At 50.3% G+C, this 19,628-nt stretch overlaps 1 protein-coding gene across 1 annotated transcript; it reads right to left on the bottom strand.

Annotated features, from left to right (window-relative positions):
- Window positions 1–219: 219 nt before the first annotated feature.
- On the bottom strand, window positions 220–5,623 carry LAG3 (lymphocyte activating 3). The gene is made up of 8 exons (XM_009932045.2): window positions 5,536–5,623; window positions 5,181–5,352; window positions 4,800–5,026; window positions 4,270–4,527; window positions 3,799–4,092; window positions 3,166–3,456; window positions 2,785–2,900; window positions 220–350 (listed from the first exon to the last, which is right to left on the bottom strand). The coding sequence occupies exons 1-8, from the start codon at window positions 5,588–5,590 to the stop codon at window positions 240–242; spliced, it is 1,524 nt and encodes a 507-aa protein (XP_009930347.2). The 5' UTR covers window positions 5,591–5,623; the 3' UTR covers window positions 220–239.
- Between the last annotated feature and the right edge of the window lie 14,005 nt (window positions 5,624–19,628).

Below are 19,628 nucleotides of genomic sequence, written 5' to 3'. Positions count from 1 at the left end.
ATAGCTGCTGGCTCAAATACTCCCAGTAGCTCCAAAGCATCTGTGCTGCCTGCCACCGTACTGCAGCGGTGAGCCTCGTCTTCCAGCCCCTCTGCAGATACAGAGCTCCCATGGCCTCCTGCTATGTTCATGCCATCCCTAGACCCTCCTGAAAGGTCTGCATGGTGCCCATCTCTCTGCAGCATGGCACACAGAGTTTCATTCTCCCATGCAGACTGGGCCCGGTGTCCCTGCTCCCATCAGCACTCAGTCTGCTGGATCTTCTCTTTCTGGTTCTCCTCCATCTCCTTCTTCCTCGGCACAGTGACTGCAATCATCCCTTCCAGCGCTGGGAAGGCAGGAGACCGTGCCTGAAAGGGAAGGAAGGGGAAATATCACGCATTGAAGGGAGACTGAATGGCACAAGTCTGGGCTTCTCCCTGCTGTGGAAGACACGGTTCTACTGCTTGCAGCCATGAGGGTCCCATTCCCTCCTAGAGCCGGGAAGAGCCCCAGTCCCACTCTCTGAGACATGCAGTTTCTTCTGGGGAAGGCTTGACCAACACTGTCCTCTGTGGTGTCATGGGCATAAGGAATAACAAAGACAGAACATGCTTCAGAGAGAGCAAAGAATTATCTGGGCAATGGTCAGGCCACTGTCAGGTTCAACGGCATGCCAGATTTTACAATACCTTTTCAGAGAGAATGATTAAAGGCATGAAGGTTCATGCAAAATGAGATAAGAACAAATTAAAGACAGAATCGACTTCACATCTTGCTTTAACAAGTGACTTCCTAGACAATGAAAAAAAAAGAGGTAGATCCCAGGGCTCCTGATAATGGTAGAGTATACTGTGACACACAGGCAATCAATACAACTGGAAAGCAGAGATTAGTAGAAGAATTGCATATGGTAGGTGCGGTCTCAGCTAAGAGGAAGGGACTGGGATTTCGCTGGCAGGTTTCTGCCAGGCTGTAGACAAATGATAAGCACAAGTCTTCAAAGATCAGTGTGGGACCAATCATTAATGGCACCGAGAGTGTGAAAGTGCTAATGAGTTATGTAGCTGATAAAGCTGAGGAGCCTCATTTGGAAGAAAGAGGATGAAAATGTCACCAGAGACCCAGAGATTTCAGGAGAACGGAGCAGTAAACTGAATGACAGGGGGAATGAAATGCACCAGTACCACCTGCACGCTGGTAGGCTCAGGGGGTCGGAACAGAAATCTCTAACATGTGGGCAATAGCCCATCAAGAGATACCGGCGAGCAGCCAGCATTCAACCAATGCAAGAAGAGCAAATGTAATCTCAGAGAATGCCAGCAGAGAGAGGGAGAGAACAAGAAAAGAGCTAATATCTTTGCTCAAGGCACCTCGCCTGCGCTCTCACAAAGGAGGAGCCCGCCGGGGAGGCCATCCAGAGAAGGGCAGGAGGACCATCAGTGGATGGAGAAGCTGTGCTGCGAATGGGGAGCTTTGCTTACTTGGCAAAGCAAGGTTGTGAGGGCGAATACAGAAGCTTTGAGGTGAGAAGTGTCCTGGCTGGATTAGAGCTGTTTAAGCTAGCAGAGCTGGACACCCAGATGTCCTCTTTCCTGCTAGCTAACGGTTTACAGCTACACTGTAAAGGGTTATTTGTCTGAGGTTTTAGGCCAGAAAGGGCGTTTCTGATCATCTTGTACCGGACTTGCACAGTCTAGAGAGTCACCCAGAAACTGTAGATCTCTGCTTTAGATTATCTTTTACCGTCAGTGCTGATTAAGGGTCGATGACAAAGAACCACTCACAAGTCTCTCTAGTGCTACCCGCAATGTTTTTTTTTAAAATGCCCACCTTGCTTCTGTTCTGATGTTGCCTGTCTTCAGCCTCCAGCCACCAAGATTTGCTAAGAATTTACATCAAAGCTGTTACATCCCTCATCTTCAGGTCAAGGCAGCTTCAAGGCACCCAGCTCTTTCGCCAAGGCAAGTTCTCCCAATCTGAGATTGCTCTGAGCCACCAGCCCCTTCTGCACTAGAAGGGGATTTTCACTGTAGGCCCTTTCCAAGAAGCTGAGTGAAGGCAACTACATCACAGCTATTCACGAGAGGTGTCATTTGTCAGCAAAGTGAAACCCTGAATGAAGAATTTGCCATGTAATTAATTTGTAGAGAAACAGTATGAAGGCTGTGGAGAAACAATCTGACTTGTTTGCACAGCTTTTTCCAGTGGCGTGCTGGGGAGGGATCAGTCCTGGCCTTGTCTTTGGGATGATAAAGGCAAGGCAGATTTTTCAGAAGACGAGGTGCTGAAACAAGCTGAGCAAAGGGCAGTAAGTTGTCAGAAGCCGACAGCCGAGGCATGAGAGCTGAGCCAGCAAAAACAGAACTGCATCGAGACTGGCATCTGGGGACGAGCAGGCATTTATATGGAACAGGAGACTCTGTTACAACAAAGCATCCAGATAAGGAATAAGAGAGAGGACTCCTACAAAAGCCTGGAAATTAACCCTCCTCTATTGCAGTGTGGCTTCATCTCTGCAAGAATAAACAAGGTGCTTTCCAAGGATGGGCTGTGTTTTACCCCTCCTCTGAAGCATCTGACCTGCCCCCAGATGAATGCCACGGTTAGCCAGACCTGCCGATGCCCAGGATACAGCTTTTACCACATATCCATGACACCCTCAGCAGGCTGCCCGAGCCCCATTCTTCTTCTGGCTGCTGTGTCCCTGGGACATTTCACTGCTGTCTCTAGGGTACCCAGGGGAAGGTGCAATAAGGGGTGATGTACAGGAAAACGAACAGAAATGGGATGATGGACACTTACCCTTTTTTGTAGGGCCAGAGCCAGAATGCAGACCATAAGCAGGAGGAAGAGTGTGAGTGTGAGCCCAAAAGTAACCTGCCCACTGAAGATGGTGGGAGGGCTGGAGACCTGGGCACCTGTGAGGAAGAACCATAGTTAGGAAGGAGGGGAAGATTGATTTTGCACTGGCACAAGGCTGGGACTGCACAAAAAGGGAAAAGGGTGAAGGGAACTGGAAGGAGAAACAGGAGGAACAGGTGAGAGCTAAGGCAGGATGACAACAAGATGGGATCCAAGTGGTCAAAGGGGAGAAGGAAGAGGTGAGGCTGAGAGGGGAAAGGGCACAGGGAATTGAACAGGGCGAAAAGAAAGGGTTGGTTACAGATCCATGGGACACAGTACCTGTGATCTGCAGCCCGTACTCCACTCCTCCCAGTCTGCCTTCTGGGCCATATACACTGCATTCCCACGTGCCCGTATCCTTTTGTGACACTTGGGGTATTTCCAAGGTAGGGCCCATCTTGGACCTGTGGCCCTCCAGGTTACGGTCGGTGGCCACAGTCAGCTTGCTGTGAGTGGGGGCTGAGCTGAGGTGCCTCCACTGGAAACGTTCATGTCCCCGGAGGTGTGTGAGGCTGCAGATGAGCAGCAAGTGAGATCCCTCAGAAACCGGTCCTTGGATGCTTGGGGTGACTGCAGCAAAGGAAAAAACTATCCTCAGGAAAGACTACATGCAGGTCCACATCTCTTGCCCACCCCTCCTTCTTCTAATGCACCCCTCCTTCATTATGTGCTCTAATTTATTTTCTTTGTCTTCCTCAGTCTTCAGGAAGAATAATCAAGTTACCCCAGAAAACCCCTGCTTTCAGCAGTCCAGTGCAGTGCAATGCCCTGAATAGAGACCTTGTATCCCTCCCTGGGGTGAGAACCTATCAGCAGGAGCAACCCATGCCCACTGCACCAAAATGTGGGGAGGTTTATCTGCAAGTGATGGGACCCCAGAGGAGTGATGCACCTCCCTGTCTCTCCTCTCACCTGTAACCACTGCCAAGGTCACATCCCTGCTGATTGTCTTGCTGCCTACAGAGACAGCACAGCGGTACTGCCCTGCATCACTCAGATCCACCACAGGGAGACGATGGGGGAAGCTTCTGCTGCTCGAATTCTGGAGGATGCTCTGGTCTTGCAAGTGTCCCCATGCAAGGCGGCTCCAGTGGGCTGTCACCACGCTGATCCCAAAGGCACTGGGGAGGTAGCTCAGGGTGCATGGTAGATTGACTGCAGAGCCAGCTGCAGCATAGACCACAGGGTTCTTTGGGCCATCAAAACCTGAGCCAGAGAGAGAGGACAATGTGGAGTGGTGGCTGGAAAGAGCTCTGCAGGGAGGTGACACTTGGGAAGTGAGGACAGAGTGGGTGCTGGGAAGCTGGAGCCACTGAGGTTGGTCAGTCACACGAAAGGAGCAACTTGGGGATGGGGGACTAGCAAGACAGAGGCTGAGCTCACCTAGAATTTGCAGGTTGTACGTGGCAGAAATGACCTCATTATCGGAGTATCTGAGCTGGCAGGACCAGCAGCCCGCATCACTCATGGCTGGCCGGAGGATGGAGAGAGCCCCATGCAAGGAGCAGAAGGTCCCAGAGGTGTGGACCAGGCGCCCGTTGTGGAACCAGCGGGTCTCCACGAGGCTGGCCCGGTGGCTAGAGTTGCAGCTCAACAAGAGCGGCTCGTTTTCTACCACAGGGTGGGGTGACCTGAGGGTTACTGCAAGAAAAAGAAAGAGGGGGAGGCAGGGGAAGCTAAAGAACATGGGGGACTGCCAAACCATCCCTCTGTGGCCCTCCTGTCCTAGCTCTGTCCCTCGGGCATTCCTCTCTCCAGAGCCGAGAGCAGACAGCAGGAAGCTCCACGCTTTCGTGGGGCTGCTGCCTGTACCCTAACCTGCCCTGGCAAACACATCATCCCCACCCCATTCCACCCTTGCAACCTCCCCAGACCTAAAATCGACATTCTCCAGGGTTTCCATTTTCTCCTACCTGTAATTACCCCCAGCTCCACCCAGCAGGTCTGGACCTCCTTGTTGTGTGCCACCTGCGCCTCGTACAGCCCGGCGTCCTCGCTCCGGACAGGGTTGATTCGCAGGGAGAAGTTGCCGTTGCGCAAGGCAGAGTCCTGGACTGACACCCGGGGCCTCATGGGCAGGGCCGTCTTCTGGAGGCCCGAGTAGCCCACCTCCAGCACCATGTGTGTCTCCTGATGGGCGCTGGGAGCGGGAAAAGTCAGCGGCTTGGGGCAGAGGCGAAGGCGAGGTCGGGGTGGAAGGAGGGAATGTGGGGAAGGAGAAAGGGGGCTCAAAGTGTCTCCCACCCTCCCCAGTCCCCCCAAAAGGACACGGATCTGTCTTGGCCCTGGCGTACCTTCCCCCATGCCGCTTCCACAGCACGGATGTCTTGTCGAGCAGCTGCTTTGAGCTCTTCCACATCTTTCTGGGGCTCAGGTGGCAAGGCAGCACAGCTGAGCTCCCTGCTCTGGCCCACACTTTCCGCTCCTTGCCTTCTCCCTGTGCTACTCCTGGTAGGATGTGGCCAGCTGTAACGAGATGGAGGGCTGGGCAAAGGGGGGGACTCATGGAGCAGAGGGCAATATCTGGCCATCTTCGGTGAGGTTAGAAGGGCACAGATTCTCCCCTCCAGACCTGTCAGGGACCAAGTGACATCCAGACTCAGCTTAGTGAGCTACTCTGCCCTCCCTGATCCCTTTAGCCCCTCTTACCACTGAAAACCAGCAGAGTGAAGGTGAGGAACTGCGCCAGGGACACCAGCCTCATGGTGGCATCCAGGAGAGGCGAGAGGCTGCGTCTTCCCACTTGGGTCCGGCTTGATCAAGTCAGAAGCTTTACGAGATCAATAAAAATGAAGCATGGGCAAAGAAGATGTTAGAGTGGGTGGATGAGCCAAGAGGGGGTCAGCTGGACGTGCTTGCTCTCATGCTGTCTCTCTCTCTGATCAAAGCTTTTCCCTAGATGCTCTTATATTGCAGGTGGGCAGCGAATTTCCTCGTATTGCTAAGAAGATGCGTCACGACCAAGGAACCAGTACAAGTCTGAGGCACGTGAAGGCAGGGCTGCAGCCAGTGAGAGAGAGGAGGGAGGGACCGGAGACACTGTTCTAAGCATCTTTTAGTGGAAATTCTTTGGGTCGCTGTTGTTTTTCTTACAAGTTTCGCTTCTACATAGACAGTGGAAAAAGTGTAGAAGACACTTCCCAGCAAGTGCCCTTCATGTTTTTCTTTCATCTCTTACCTTTTTTGGTTTGATCTTTCCGCCTCTTACAGCTTGTCTCTAATTGTTTCAGGGCTTTTGAGAACGTGTTGGTCTTTTTTCTGCTGTTCTTTTTTTTGTTGTTGTTATTGTTGGGTTTTTGGTGTTCTTTTTTTTTTTTGCCTTCTTTAATCCTTAAAATGTGCTGATTTGTTTCTTTTTTCTCATTGGCCAGTTCATGGGCAGCATGAGGAAAGGATCCATAGTGAGCTCCAACCAGGGCACATGTAACCCATCAAGCCAGAGCAATCAATCCAGGTGCAATCTTGGACAAAGCTGAGGTGGTCTGAGGAGACAGCAAGGAGCATCCAGGAGAGGCAGCCAGCACCGAGAAGAAGGGCTGCACGCTGTGGCACTGCCAGGGGTGTGAGCAAGGGACCCTCCTCTTTCAGCAGCGCTGGGGAAGACCCACCCAAGCTCGTACGCTGAGGGGGCTTATCCTAGCTCCTGTATAGCTGTTGAGCTTTGCGTAGGGTCATACATTTCCACCCATGTGCCTCATTCTGGGGCCCCTTTTGCCTCAGAGAACCCCCACTGTTGTGTCTCACACTTTCCAGCAACCCACTGGCTCTGACTTTTTCAGACTTAATCAGCCCTTCATGACAGGTCTCAGACACCCAAGCCCCTCGGCTGCTCATCGCCTGAGGGTTGGGCTGGGGCTTTTCCTGGGCGTAAAGGAAGGGAGGTGACTCAGAGAGGCCGCTGCTTCACCATGGAGGGATCCTTGATCGCTCTCTAGTTTTCCTCAGCTGGGTGGTGAAGGTGGAAGATAAAAGAGAGCAAGTGGCATGCCTCACTTCAGCAGCTCCCCGTCGTGGTGACTGCTCTTGTCTCTTTTATCACACATGGCTCTTCAGTCTCCCGAGGAGTGGGATCGGTGCAGGGGAACCTCATGCAACCTTGTGCGCCTCAGTGTCTCTGGGGACTGTTTTGTAGTGGTCCTCTGTGTCCTCTATGTTACACAGCCCATGGGATGGCATGAGGGAGGAAGAGAGGAGAAAAGATGGGGGAGAACTTGTGACGGTTGGCGGGAGGTGTTTTTTCCTTCTGTTGAAGAAAAACAGTTTGTGGTGCTCAGTCCAAGCAGAAAGCATCAACCTCTCTTTCCCCTGAATCAGCAGTGCGAGAATGGTGTGAGTGTGTGGGTGAAGACAAGAGAGAGAGAAGAGAGATGGAACCGTGGTGGGGAGACACGTATGGCTCCGCAGCCCGATGTCGTCTGCTCCCCTCCGCTTGCTTTACCCCGGGGGACGCATTGTTTTCGCTGCTCTCCCCCTCCATCCCGACCCACTCTGCACTCCTGGCCTCGGTGCCATGTCACTGTTCCCCTCTAGTCTCCAAAACCACCCCTAACTGACTCCGTGTTCTAGGGGATGCTTCTTTCTTGCACAAACCAGCGAAGGAGACATACGTATTCCCAATGAGGGGAGGTCATGAGAGACTGATGGAGAGCCCAGGAAAACGGCAGGAGCTCTCTGCGACTGGGGGCATTTGGGGCCAAGGGGCTGTTATGCTGAGTGAGCATGTTGTGAAATGAAGGTTTTGGAGGCACTGTTTTACTCAGCACCAGGCTATCTTTAGCAAAGACACCTGTGACGTTTCTCTCTAACGACCCATTTTAAATGCTGACTCCCTCGAATGGCATTTTCGTCATCTCCCAGAACAGGACCCCGCCGCAGAAATAACAGTGACCGGAACAAGATCAGCACGGGAGCATCTTCTCGGAACAGCCTGCATGGGTTCCCTGGGCAGAGCGGCTGCCGGGGACACATGGGACTCTGGCAGAGCCATGGGAAGGAGGGACAGGCTGCGACGGGAGTAGCGCAGGACAGGGTGCAGAAGCCCAGCTCACTGAATACTCCTTTGTCCGTGTTGGGCATTAACTAGCTTCAGACAGGTTCCAGAGTTACCCGCAGTAGTCACTTGCACACAACCTTAACACATTGCTTTTCTTGTCTTTCTTGGCATCTCTTACAAGTGCAAACTACACTTACCAATAAAAATAGGAATAGAAAATACTCTTCGGCAGTATCATTGAGTTAGTCTTGCTGAAGGAATTTTCCATTGCATTTCCAGATTTCTGTGATACCATGTTTTTCTCCGAGTGATTCCCCTTTCATGTTTTGGTCCTTTTAGCATCAGGTCTGAAGCTAGTCATAATCTTCTGCTTCGTTCTGACTTTTTGAGGTGCTCTGCAATTTATTTGCAGACTTTAACTGACCTAAGAAATGGCGCTGTGACTTGGAAACCTGGTTATCAGCCGTGCAACCTGAGATCAGCTGGGCTGGGTGTTCCTGAGATAGAGCACTCACCAAAAGCACTTCATATAAAACATCCTGCTTGCTATTTGCCCAGAGCTAAAGCAAACATAACAAGCAAAAAGAAGTTACTTACTAGTAAGAGATAACTAATAACTTTGTGGCGAGGCACTGTAGGCACAAAGCAGCCACACCTGGTGAGACAGAAGGGAAGGTCTGGCAGGGGATGTAGTGTGAGCAAAGGCTGCCAGGCAGGTTGGTACTCAACACGCACGTGGACAGGCAATGGAGTTTCCAGAGGTCAGAATGGGATTACCTGCGAGACTCCTGGCACTGGCTGAGAAGCTTGGGGAGCTAGAAGAGATCTCAGGTCGGCTCCAGAGGGGAAGTAACAGAGCTGCCCTTCTCTGGGTGCTCAAGACAGACACAGTGGTTCCCGAGCCAACACCTTGCGGCTGCGGAGGGGCCAAGCAGCAGAATCCTGCACCGGAAGGAGCCGGTGCTCACAGCTTAGCAGTCTGAGAGTGAGATGCACAATGTGGAAATGTGTCAAAATGGGCATCCCGGAGGCAGAGGGATGCAAACCAGTCTTCCTTCGCAAAGGGCTGTGATGATTTCTAACAAGGCACCAACCTGAGATCGATTCTGTGTAGGAAATTGCTCAGCTTCTGGGAGTCCAGGATGGGTACCAAACATGCTTCCTTTCTTGCAGAAGGAAGCAGTTGCTCCAGGCTTCTTCCCTACATGATGCCTGGAAGCAGCACGTTATCATCTGTGCCTCGTGCATCAGAGAGTGGTCCTGGAGAAGGGACCCATTTATCTGAGGTGACAGATCCCCAAAAGGGCTGAGGATTAGGAAAGAGAAAGTTCACATCTCCCAGTAGTTCTGGGCAAAAACCAAAGTGTGCCTCTTCAGAAGTGCTGGGAGGCAGAAGAGTGGCTGGCTGCCTGACATTAATTGGGAGACTCTTGAAAAGGTCCTTTTTAGAGGATTTGCTGAATGGGCAGTGCCTGGGTCACCACAGGTCTCTGATGTGGAGCTGAGGAGAGTCTAGCACTGGCCTGCTTCCCAGAACCCCATGGGAACACCTGCAGGAAAGCATAGCTGTATGGAGTCTTTGGACAAATCTGCAGCCTCCTTCTTTGCAGTGCTAAAAGGTGAGCGACCTTTGTATGACAATCATCAGCAGATAGCTGAGTGTCCCAGAGAAACCTGAATCAGAAAGTCAGGAACAACATTGCAGCGTGCTGACTGAAGCTGTGGGCTGCATTTCTGCTAAAAAAACCCCAGTTATTTAATCACTGAAGAGAATTTGCAGCATTCATGAGCGTATTTGGCAGCTAGCATCTTGTTCCTGGCCAGCATTAGCTGTAGAGAAGTGTGTAACTGTTCTCTTTCAAAAGGCCTCCACATCCTTCCTGGGGGAGAGATGGGATGCTGCAGGATCCTCTTTGGACATCCACGGCTACCTGTGGAGATGGTGATGGGTATTGGTACCTTGGCCAATATCTAGTTATAGCGATATCTTTGATGCTGCAGGATGACTTTGATGTCACAGCCTCTGTGTTTTGCAACACAGAGGGCGAGGTGGGTCAACTACAGAAATCCACGCAGCAAGCTAGGTTACATTTTGACTCACTTCTTATTGCAGCATTCATGCTGTGCTTTTAATCCAATGGAAAAATATGTGATAGCCTCCCAAATGTCCCAGGGCTGCAGTGAGTTTTCTCGAGAGCAAAGAGGTACTGAGGAACCCAATGCATGCAAAGGTCGGGAGAGGCATACCAGCTGTGAGGAGAAAGCTCTCAGTTACAATGACCTGATGTTGAGGTGAAGGAGTCAGGCACCGACCCAACGAGCCATGTGTTGCTGAGTGACTGGGGCAGTAGCAGAACGGTCCTAAAAGATTCCCTTGACTCAGGTATAGGCTAAAAGGAGCTGAGGAGCGCTCTGACAGGAGCTGAACCTTGCTCTGAGAGTGGTTCTGTTCTCCCAGGTGTAGCTGGAGAGAGATAGTCCAACCATCTGCAGGGTCCTTGGGTCCCGGAGGGCTAGAAGCTCCAGTGCCGACAGCAGTCATGGATGACAGAAAACTGCAGGGCATCAGGGGTAGTCCAGAAAGCAGGTGAGCACTTCCAGAAATGGCCAGCAAACAAGACCTCTGAAAGAGTTGTCGGCACCAAGACTGGTGGCAAAAGTGTTGTCAGGACAGGCTGCAAGGATGATGCTGGACATGTAGTGAAACTGGAGCACCCAGATTCCCCCAGCGGATTACACACAAGCCCCTTCTTAGGTGTGGCTTCTTTGTTTTGCCAGTCTCCTGCCAGTTTTGCAGGGAGACTGTACAACTGTCTTTCCTGAGAGCTGTTTTGGCTTGGGGGGATCTCTAGAACAGATGTGGGTGGTGTCAAGACCTCCCAGCAGCTGAGCTGGGGGAATACGGATGGTCTCCTGGGCATCAAGAGAGAGACAGGCTGATCAAGATATGCCAGGCTCAGATCCCCGTTGCTGCTGTTACTCTCAACTGACAACACAGCCAGTATCCCCTCAAAGAAATACTGCCACAGAGGGATGTGCCTTCTGCTCGTGGGGCTCAGATCCTCTCTATGTCTTACTCTTGGCAGCAGCGTGGGTCTCTCTGACGCAGAAGAGGCACCTTGGACATGTTTCAGATGCTGGCGGATGAGCACTGCAGAGGGCACGGAGAGGGTCTGGCTCTAGGCTTAGTCGCACGTGTCCTGAGGAGCTATGAAAAAGTCAATCTGGTCCATGTGCTGTGTTTTCACGCTGCTTCATGGCAGGAGAACATGAGCCCATAGCTTACAGTACACTGGAGCTCTGGAGGCTACAGGCAAATACTTATTAATAAAGAATAAGTTATTTCTTTCTTAGTAGGAAAGCTAGATGTAAAAATGTAGAGGGTAACGAAAGGAGCATATGACGCTATGAGAGATCATCTGCAGAAGAATACAGTCCCTGGGAAGGTTCGTGTGGATGATGGCACTGCAAGGAAGGGGAGAGCATTGCTCCAGAACACACCTGAAGAGAATAAAGGCTCTGATTTGGGGATCCCCAACCACTTTGCTTTGAACAAAAGTTGCTAGGGAGGGAGACAGTGCATTTTTAAACAGAAAGGGCTCATTACAAATCAAAATGGATTTATTTCTTTAAAGTTTAGCTTTCAGCTGGATCAATTCTCTGATGCTCACCAGTGCTGACAAAAGAGAGGCAGCGGGAGAGACGAAAGGGAAGATGGGATTGCCCCTTTCTGCAACACTAGACAGTTATGCTGGATCAACATGATTGTGTGACAGACTGAAATTCAGAGTGTGGCAGCAGCTGAGACGGTTTTTCAATTTCTTCTCCATTTGGCACCTCACGGCAGGTAGCAGCCTGAATAGTTTTGTAAGGTAGCTTCTGCTGCCCCAGTAAGAAAAAACACAAAGTCAAATAAACCCGCTTGCTAGCCGCAGCATCACAGGAAGATTCACGCGGGAAGGGACCTCCGGGCTCTCCACTCCATCCCTCTGCTCCCAGCAATGGTGGACTCGGACCAGACTGCATTGCTCAGGGCCAGGCCCAGGCGAATCCTGACCACCTCCAACCACGGGGATTCTCCAGCACCTCTGAAAACCTGCTGCCAGAACACCCTCGCAGGAGAGGCTTTCCCTTGTGTCCCATAGGCAGCTGACTTGTTGCAACCTGCGGTCCTTGTCTGGTGCCCTTTCTTGGTGGCCCTGTGAGAGGAGTCTGCCCATGCCACCTCCCTAACCCGCCTTGGGCAGCGTCAGGCAGCGGTTCGCTCCCTGCTCTTCTTCAGCCCCTTGCCATTTGTCGTGTCCTCCACCCCACCACCATCTCGGAGCCCTTTGCTGGCCTTGCTCCGGTGTGTCAATGTCCCAGTGTTGCAGATGTGGCTTTTCACGTGCATGAAGACAGGATTAATCACTGCTTGCTCTGTTCTTGCTGATGAAGCCCAGCATTTGGGTAGCCTTCAGCACTGCAAAGAGACCCTGCTGGCTCTGGAGGTGGCCCCATCCTCACTGCACTGGAAGACGACTGGCTATCATGGCACACACAACAGGCTCTGTTGGTGCAAGGGCCGATTCTCATTCACCCGCGAAGGAGGCTGGGACCAAAGAGATGGAACTCTAGTTCTGTGTAAAGGGGCTTTAAAATTCCCAAGAAGGAGTGGGACCTCCTGTGTCATGATGAGGGCTAGGGGAGGTCTGGTTTCTCAAGATGGAGGTCCAGCAAACTAAATATTAGGAAGTTCTGCCAGGAGTTTGTCACTGGGGTGCAGTTAAGGCCACATGGGGAAAACATGGGTTTAAGCTTGTGGTTTTTTGGTTTGGTGCCGTTTATAATTTTTCTTGGTTCTAAGAAGTTCCTGTCTGCAGCTGTCAGGTCCCGTTCTCCAGGAGGTGAACAGGCCACGCTGAGCAGTGTTCTCTCTGCTGTAACAGGCTTCCCTGTCAGATTTTTCTCAGAAAGCCACAAAAGACCAAAGGACTCTCTCTAGTGTGTGTGAGAGCAGAAGATAAAGCAGCTAATGCTTTTGTGTCCTGGTTAGATAGTTCAAACACTTTGCTGATGAGATGAAAGCGTCCTAGAAATTCAGACTCTGCGAGCTTCCGGTGCTAGGCTGCCACATGATTTGCTTTCTGATGTCCATGGCTGTCTTATGCTGCCAAAATGCATTTAGGAGAGCTTCACAGCTCTGCAGGTGCGACTGTCTCTCCTGGCATGGTGCACACTTCTCATTTGGCAAGGTTTATGGGAAGCAACTGCCTCCTAAGACCCCTGGTAAAATCACGCTAAGAATTAAAACATAAGGTTATATGTTGCGACACAAAGTATGTGGATCACGCTTCCAGAACAGCAGACAGTATCCTGGGAAGACAAGACACCAGTGAGGGAGATACGTGATAGCAGGCTGTATAAAATGGGATCTCAAAGACCGAACAGATTGTGTTACCTCTGTTTACAGCACAAGTTACTGGAACGCATCCATGATTCAAGAAAGGATATGGAAGAATGGAAAAGGATTTAGAAGAGCGGTACAAAAAAACCTGACTTGGGCCCTGGAGATCTTCCTTTCGAACGTACAGATCTTGAGGTGTTTGATCTATTTTACCTAATCCAAACGAAGCAGTGGTAAGCTCCGGCATTGATTTTACTGAAAACAAAAGGAAATTCATTTTTCATGTCACAAAGAGAGTAGAATTATTGTTAGAGGATGTTGTGGAGACCAGGAGTATAAATGAGTTCAAATAAGGATTGGTTAATTTGCGGAGGATCAGTTCCTCAATGGCTTTTGAACACGATGGCCTGGGTATGCCTGCCAGCTCAGGATGTCCTTAGGTCTTGATTACAGGAAGCTTCTATATGATGCCCTGTCTCTCAGTGCCTTTCCTTGGGGATCTTGTGTCAGCTACAGCAGGGCACTAGGGCAGAGAGACCACCGGTACAACCTTTTTTACGCTCTTACATTCACAATCTATCTTTGACATTTTTCTCCCCATGAGGAGAAGATGTGAAATAGAGGCAGGTCCTCTACTCCAGCAGAGGAGCATAAGGATGACCCGTGGCTTGACATTAAAACCAAAATCTGGCTGGAAATGAGGTCCATGTTTTTTCACAGCAAGGCTCTTTCATGGGAAGAACTCTTGTGGTGGCCTCTTCACCACCTGCAGACTGTTGACGTGAAAAATGGTTGATGGCATCCTCTTGCTCTGCCCTTGGATATGGGGGTCTCTGTAGGAACATGGAAGCCAAGCCAGCTGATCACTATCATGAGAATAAAACACTATCTATTCATATTTCCCCAGGCTTTTCCCTTGCTCACAGCCCTGACTGGAGGGCTTCCCTAAGAGTGCGTGTGGGCCCTTTTTAAGACGCAGGAGAAAAGCCGGCTGGTCTTGCCCTGCCAGAAAACTCCAGCACAGGGCTTGGAAGCAGCAGAGGAGCATGACTGCTGAGCTGAGGCACAGAACCCACAGGGAAAAGGAAGGAAAAGGCTCCTGGACCCAAATGAACTCAGGTAGTGGTGGCATGTGGGTGTGGGGACTTTCCCCTGAGTTTAGCAGGGGCCTGCTGTTTTTTCCTTAGGTACAGGTGGTCAGAGGGCTCACTTGTTCCAGACTTCAAGGAGATACAGGAGTTTCTCTTTTTTTTTTTTTTTCATTACTGTCATTTTTTTTCTGTGTGTTGCTTCTTAAGTCAAAGTCACTCTGAAAGGCTGGCAGCCTCAAGGGTTCTGTGGGTCCCCTGTCTGAACTGTAAGACCAGATCAGTTTGTGCAGAGGAAGAAATATGCACAAAATGGTAGAGTCATGAGCCAAGGTACAGTTCGGAAGCCTTAATAGTGGAAAAGGAGGCTACAGTCAATATACTGGGCCAAAAGTAGTTATTCAAAAGAAAAACAAAAAAAAAACCCAAACCCAAGACTAACAACATTTCCTGCCCTGGTGTGTGAAAAAGAAATGTTCGGGGTGGATATAAAAAACAGAGAACTCCTTGAAGTGAAGGGGCATGCTCATTGAAGGGTCAGAAGACGGCCTGGAAACCTTCCCAGGTGCCTGAGGGTGGGATTCCGCCTTCCAGCTGCTCTCATGAGGAAATTGATCCAAGAGACTCCCTTCCAAGTTTGCCTTCCTGTCTCAGTGCCACTGGGAACGGCTGCCCCTGGCTACATACTCACCTGCCATGCACAGTTTGTGATAATATGGCCCTTCGTGGGGCTTAATATGGCCCTTCGTGGGGCTGTAAGCCAGACCAATGTAAACATTAGGTTTAAAAGGAGGAGGAGAAGAAAAGGTGAGTGTGTAATTAGAATAGGGAATAACTCCAATGGCTTCCATGGCAGGTTCCTACAGACAGCTGCCTTAGCACAAATGAGTAGATGAGAAACTGTGCTGAGGAGTGGAAAGGACAGAAAACTTTCAGAATGCCATTGCCGTCACGTAGAATTGCACTCTGAACGGCTGGCTGATGTCTGTAGATGGCTCTGGGAGACATGGACCACCCAAGCAGTGTCCTAAACCCACCTGACAGTGCAGCACCAGTAGATTTGAAGATACTTGGGGCAGTTGCTGTGGTTGCCTGTGGACCTGTGGACCTGCCAGCCAAACCCACAAGTTCATTTCCCCAAGAAAATTCTGCGACTGACAACCCCAGAACAGGTTCTCCAGAAAGCTGACATGATCTCAGCTACTGGCTCTGCTGTTGGGCATCCAATATAGGCTCTTGATGACCAACTGGAGTTGGAGACAGTGAGAAAAACAGACCCCTAACTTCCTAAGGGGCAACAGTCAAACTCCAAGTCTCTGCCTAGGGGATCCAATAAGGGAGGAAATCCTACTGGGAAAGGGCCCAAAACCAGCTACAGCAGAGAAGACTGTTGTGAACCCTGGGATTACTAGAGCCTTCCCACAAGTCGTTTAAGGCTCCTGAAGTTGTGCAAGAGGCTCGCAGGAGCTGTTCTGTTTAACCTTACCTTTCAGGTAACCTTCCTCCGACAGAATATGAGAAAAACAGAGGAGAGGAGGGCACGGTTACGCTCTGCCTGATGCACCTGACAGTATGGTACAACCCCAGAAAGGCTGTTTTTTGAAAGGACATACCGGATGACGTACCACTTTTCTGACGTGGAATTCTTCTTGTTCCAGACTAAAAGCACAGTAAGAGCTGTACTGGACCAGAGGAGAAGATTTATGGAGCAGATATTAGGAAAGTAATAGTGTCCCATTTAATAGGAGTGGATTCAAGGGAGGAGGAATCTCCTTGCAGGTTCCCTAGACCAGCCTTGGACTCTCTAGGCAAAGGGCTGTTTCTGCTGGAAGCCAGCCAGACACTTCTGTGTGTTCAAATCAACCTGTGGACACCCAGCCAAGCCAAATCTGATGCTGACTGACCACACAGGGACTTCTCGTTTCTCCAGGTTTGAGCTAGGACCCTCACAACACCGGTGGTGTGATCAGAGCCATTCCTGGTTCCTCCACTTGAGAGACAGCTGACAGCATGCTCTGTGCCAGGCATTTTGGGTGTGGAGAAACTCAGATGATGACTGCTTACAATCCTTCCGTCAAGTATTTAGAGACATTCCAAGTTTGGTGCCACCAGGGGGCCCTTGAGGCAGGAAAGGTGTAGACCTATGCTCAAAGGACTCCAGCGACTCCTCTCCCAGTAATAAATACATTCGAGAGGATCAAGAAAAGCAAGGTGCAGCCTCCAAGCTGAAAGAGGTATCAATTCAAGCTACATTTGGTTATGCTGCCTGTTCTCCCAGAGTGGTGCTCTTTTTCAGCACAAGCAGAAGCCTTGAAAGAAGAGATCGAGGCTTAGCCTTTGTGTCCCAAGTAATGCAGAAGGACTGGGTCCCACTGGAGCCTTCAGCGATGACAGCATGTACAGCGCTGAGGTGTTCTGCTGTATAGCGATTAGAACACTTTAGTTGTCACCACTATATCCCAGTTCCATGACATCAGTCTTCCTTCTTGTCTGCAGTCTGGGATCCCATCAGCTCTCTACAGGATTTTCACCCTTGGAAGTAAATCCAAAAGCAGCACTGGGAATACTGGGAACACCTGAAGGAATCCTGCCACTGATGGGAGACCTTAAGTCAGGATTTGATCTGGAAACCCTTTAAAATGTAGAGAAACTGAGGCAGAACAGGATCCTCTCCCAACGAGAAACTACAGTCAGCACGGCACACTGTTAGCAGTGCTCTACAAGAACACTTATTTCCATGGTTGTGTAAAGGGATTCACAGACCCTGAAGCAGTCTGTATTTTCTATAGTTATGAGCAAAACCTCGTGATTCATTTGAATTACAAGGCTGACTTTCCCAAACTTCTCTACTGAATCTTCTGTGAATTTTACCTTGTGGAGAACTGGCAAATTCCCAGCTCAAATCTAGGTCCATATCTACCATGCTGCTGTCCTGGAAGCTCAGGAGATTTGCTGGAGCCATTTACGACAGCCTCAGACTGTCTCAGACAGAGACAGACTGGATCTGACATAGGAAAAAATGTAGATGTACCATTTTGAAAACTGTCCTTCACATAAGAGAACAGCAACGAGCTGTAAGTTTTCAGATGGGATTTCTGACGTGCTTATGGACGAGTCTAACAGAGCGCTCCCTGAGCTCATGCTGTGGTGTGCTGTCCAGTGAAGACCTTTTTGTGAAGTCTTTTGGACGTGCAACAACGGAAAAGCTGCTGAAGGATGCTTCAGGTAAGGGTCTTTGAAAATTTTCCTTATGAATTATGCAGCCGAAGAAATGCATTCCAAAATGACAGATGAATTTCTGTAAGACCTGGGAAAGTCTAAGACATCACTCTGCCTGAATGGCCAAAGAGGTGTTGGCAGAGTTATTCACAGAGCTTTGGAAACTGACTATTTTCACTACACCTTACAGCCTTTACTGGCTTTAGGATCTTCCATCTTGGATGGAGCCTCAGTAACTTTTTGGACCTAGGGACAAGATTCTTCATTGCAGGACATGTGGCCAACACCCTGCTGACATTATGACACCACTTCATGGATTAAGTGACTAAATTGAGAATACAACATCTCGAACACCACTAGGACATTGGAAATGTTCAGTTGGATTTTTTGAGACAAAATGTTTGAGATATACAATAGAGAATGGGAATAATAGATGTCATTATAAAAAAACGCTGGAGATCTGTAGAATGTGTGGCTCCTATAGCCCCCCGATGACAAGCAGCATCAGCTAGATATCACCCACAGCACGTACATGGGTCGTGTGCTCTTCTATCCTCTTTAATGGGTGATTTGCAGCAAGTCACCTGGTCATCTGCCATAGTCTGCCTGCACAGATACATCTGACAAGGTGAAGCTTGTCTGCTCTGACATCCCAGTTCTCTGAGGCTCAGCTAAGGAACTACTGTTGTGCACAGACACTTCCAGCTGGGACACAGGCTTCCTGCACAGCCTAAGATGGGAAAACATACTCTTCTGTGCCTGAGAGAAAATGCCTCCCACAAGAGCGAAGCTGTACCTGATGGCACCACACTTGCTTCATAAGCCATCTTGTGTGGCTGGGACCCTTGAATACTGACACCTTAGGTCTCTCCTCACCCCTGTGACTGTCCATGTTTTGCTAAAACCATAAGGGCTCACCAGGAAACAAACCCCAAACTCATCCACTGATGATACGCAGCGCTCTAGTCCTGTCCATCTGCGATATGTCCCCAGTCTGAGCCCACACATGTAAACACAGTCTTCTTCCCCGAGAAAACACACAGACTAGATCAGCCATGAGCGTGTCTGCCTTTGACTCCGCCCTCGAAATAAGGGAGAGAGGTGGGAGGGAAAAGTACACGGGCTTCTTAAGGATCTGGGAAGGCAAGTTGTTTCAGTTTCCCATATGGCGTATGGGAAGCGGCTGAGCAATGCATCTCCCAACCAGAGGGCTTAAGGAGCCCCTGATCCCAGAGGCAGGGGTGGGGGAGAGAAGTAATTCATCTTCACTATTTTTTTAAAGCTAATACAACAGGGTGATTATGGACTTTTCTGAAGCAAGAAGGGTTTTCCTCCCAGACCAGCAGCGGCTGGAGGGCTCACTTTTTCCAGGTCTGAAGGAGGGTTCACGATTCTGCCCGTGCGATGGTTTTGATTACGTCGGTCTTGTTTCATTTATTGGCTTAAAACTGGTGTGAAAGACCAAAGAGGCTGGGTGGAGGGGATCATTTGCCTAAGGGGGAAATGAGGAGGTGACAGCTAGAAGATGCAAAGAGCATTCATTTCTGGGCTCAGCACTTCAAAATGCCTTCAGATACTGCTCAAACTTTCCATGGCAGGCCTCTGTTTCTTCATATATCACAGAAAGATGTAGGTGGGAAGGGACCTCTGGAGATCTCTAGCCCAACCTCCTTGGTTGCAGCAGAGCTGACTCCAAAGCTAGATCAGGTTGCCCTGCTTAACCAGAAGTGTTAACTGGTTTTATTCACCCAACATGGAGATCAGCTGCCTCCTCTCAGGCTTGCCATGTGCAGCTCGCCACTGTAGCCAGAACTGTCCTCTTCAGCAGCCTGCGCCTACACGGTCACCCAACGAGGAGCAGTTCGCATCCCACCAGTGCTGTCCCAGTGGGCTTGGCACTCCCCGGCACAGCCACAGCCTTCAGGCTTCAAGCCCGCCAGCCCGGTGGGTCTGGGTCCCAACTGTCCTGTGATCCCTGCCAAGGAGTGGGGGGTCACTTGGTCATCCGAGCTAGGATGGGGACCCAGTGAAGACCTGCCAGGTGGCTCTACCTGCT

This window comes from Opisthocomus hoazin, chromosome 1 (genome assembly GCF_030867145.1).
Source record: "Opisthocomus hoazin isolate bOpiHoa1 chromosome 1, bOpiHoa1.hap1, whole genome shotgun sequence".
Classification (NCBI taxonomy): Eukaryota; Metazoa; Chordata; class Aves; order Opisthocomiformes; family Opisthocomidae; genus Opisthocomus; species Opisthocomus hoazin.
This window is presented reverse-complemented; position numbering and strand designations above follow the sequence as displayed.

Coding starts and splice junctions, on each gene's coding strand:
- LAG3 (XM_009932045.2), bottom strand. CDS start 5,590: ATGAGGCTGGTGTCCCTGGCGCAGTTCCTCACCTTCACTCTGCTGGTT. Junction 3,457..3,798: donor GACCTTGGCAGTGGTTACAG/GTGAGAGGAGAG, acceptor CCTTTGCTGCAG/TCACCCCAAGCATCCAAGGA. Junction 2,901..3,165: donor GTACGGGCTGCAGATCACAG/GTACTGTGTCCC, acceptor TCTTCCTCACAG/GTGCCCAGGTCTCCAGCCCT.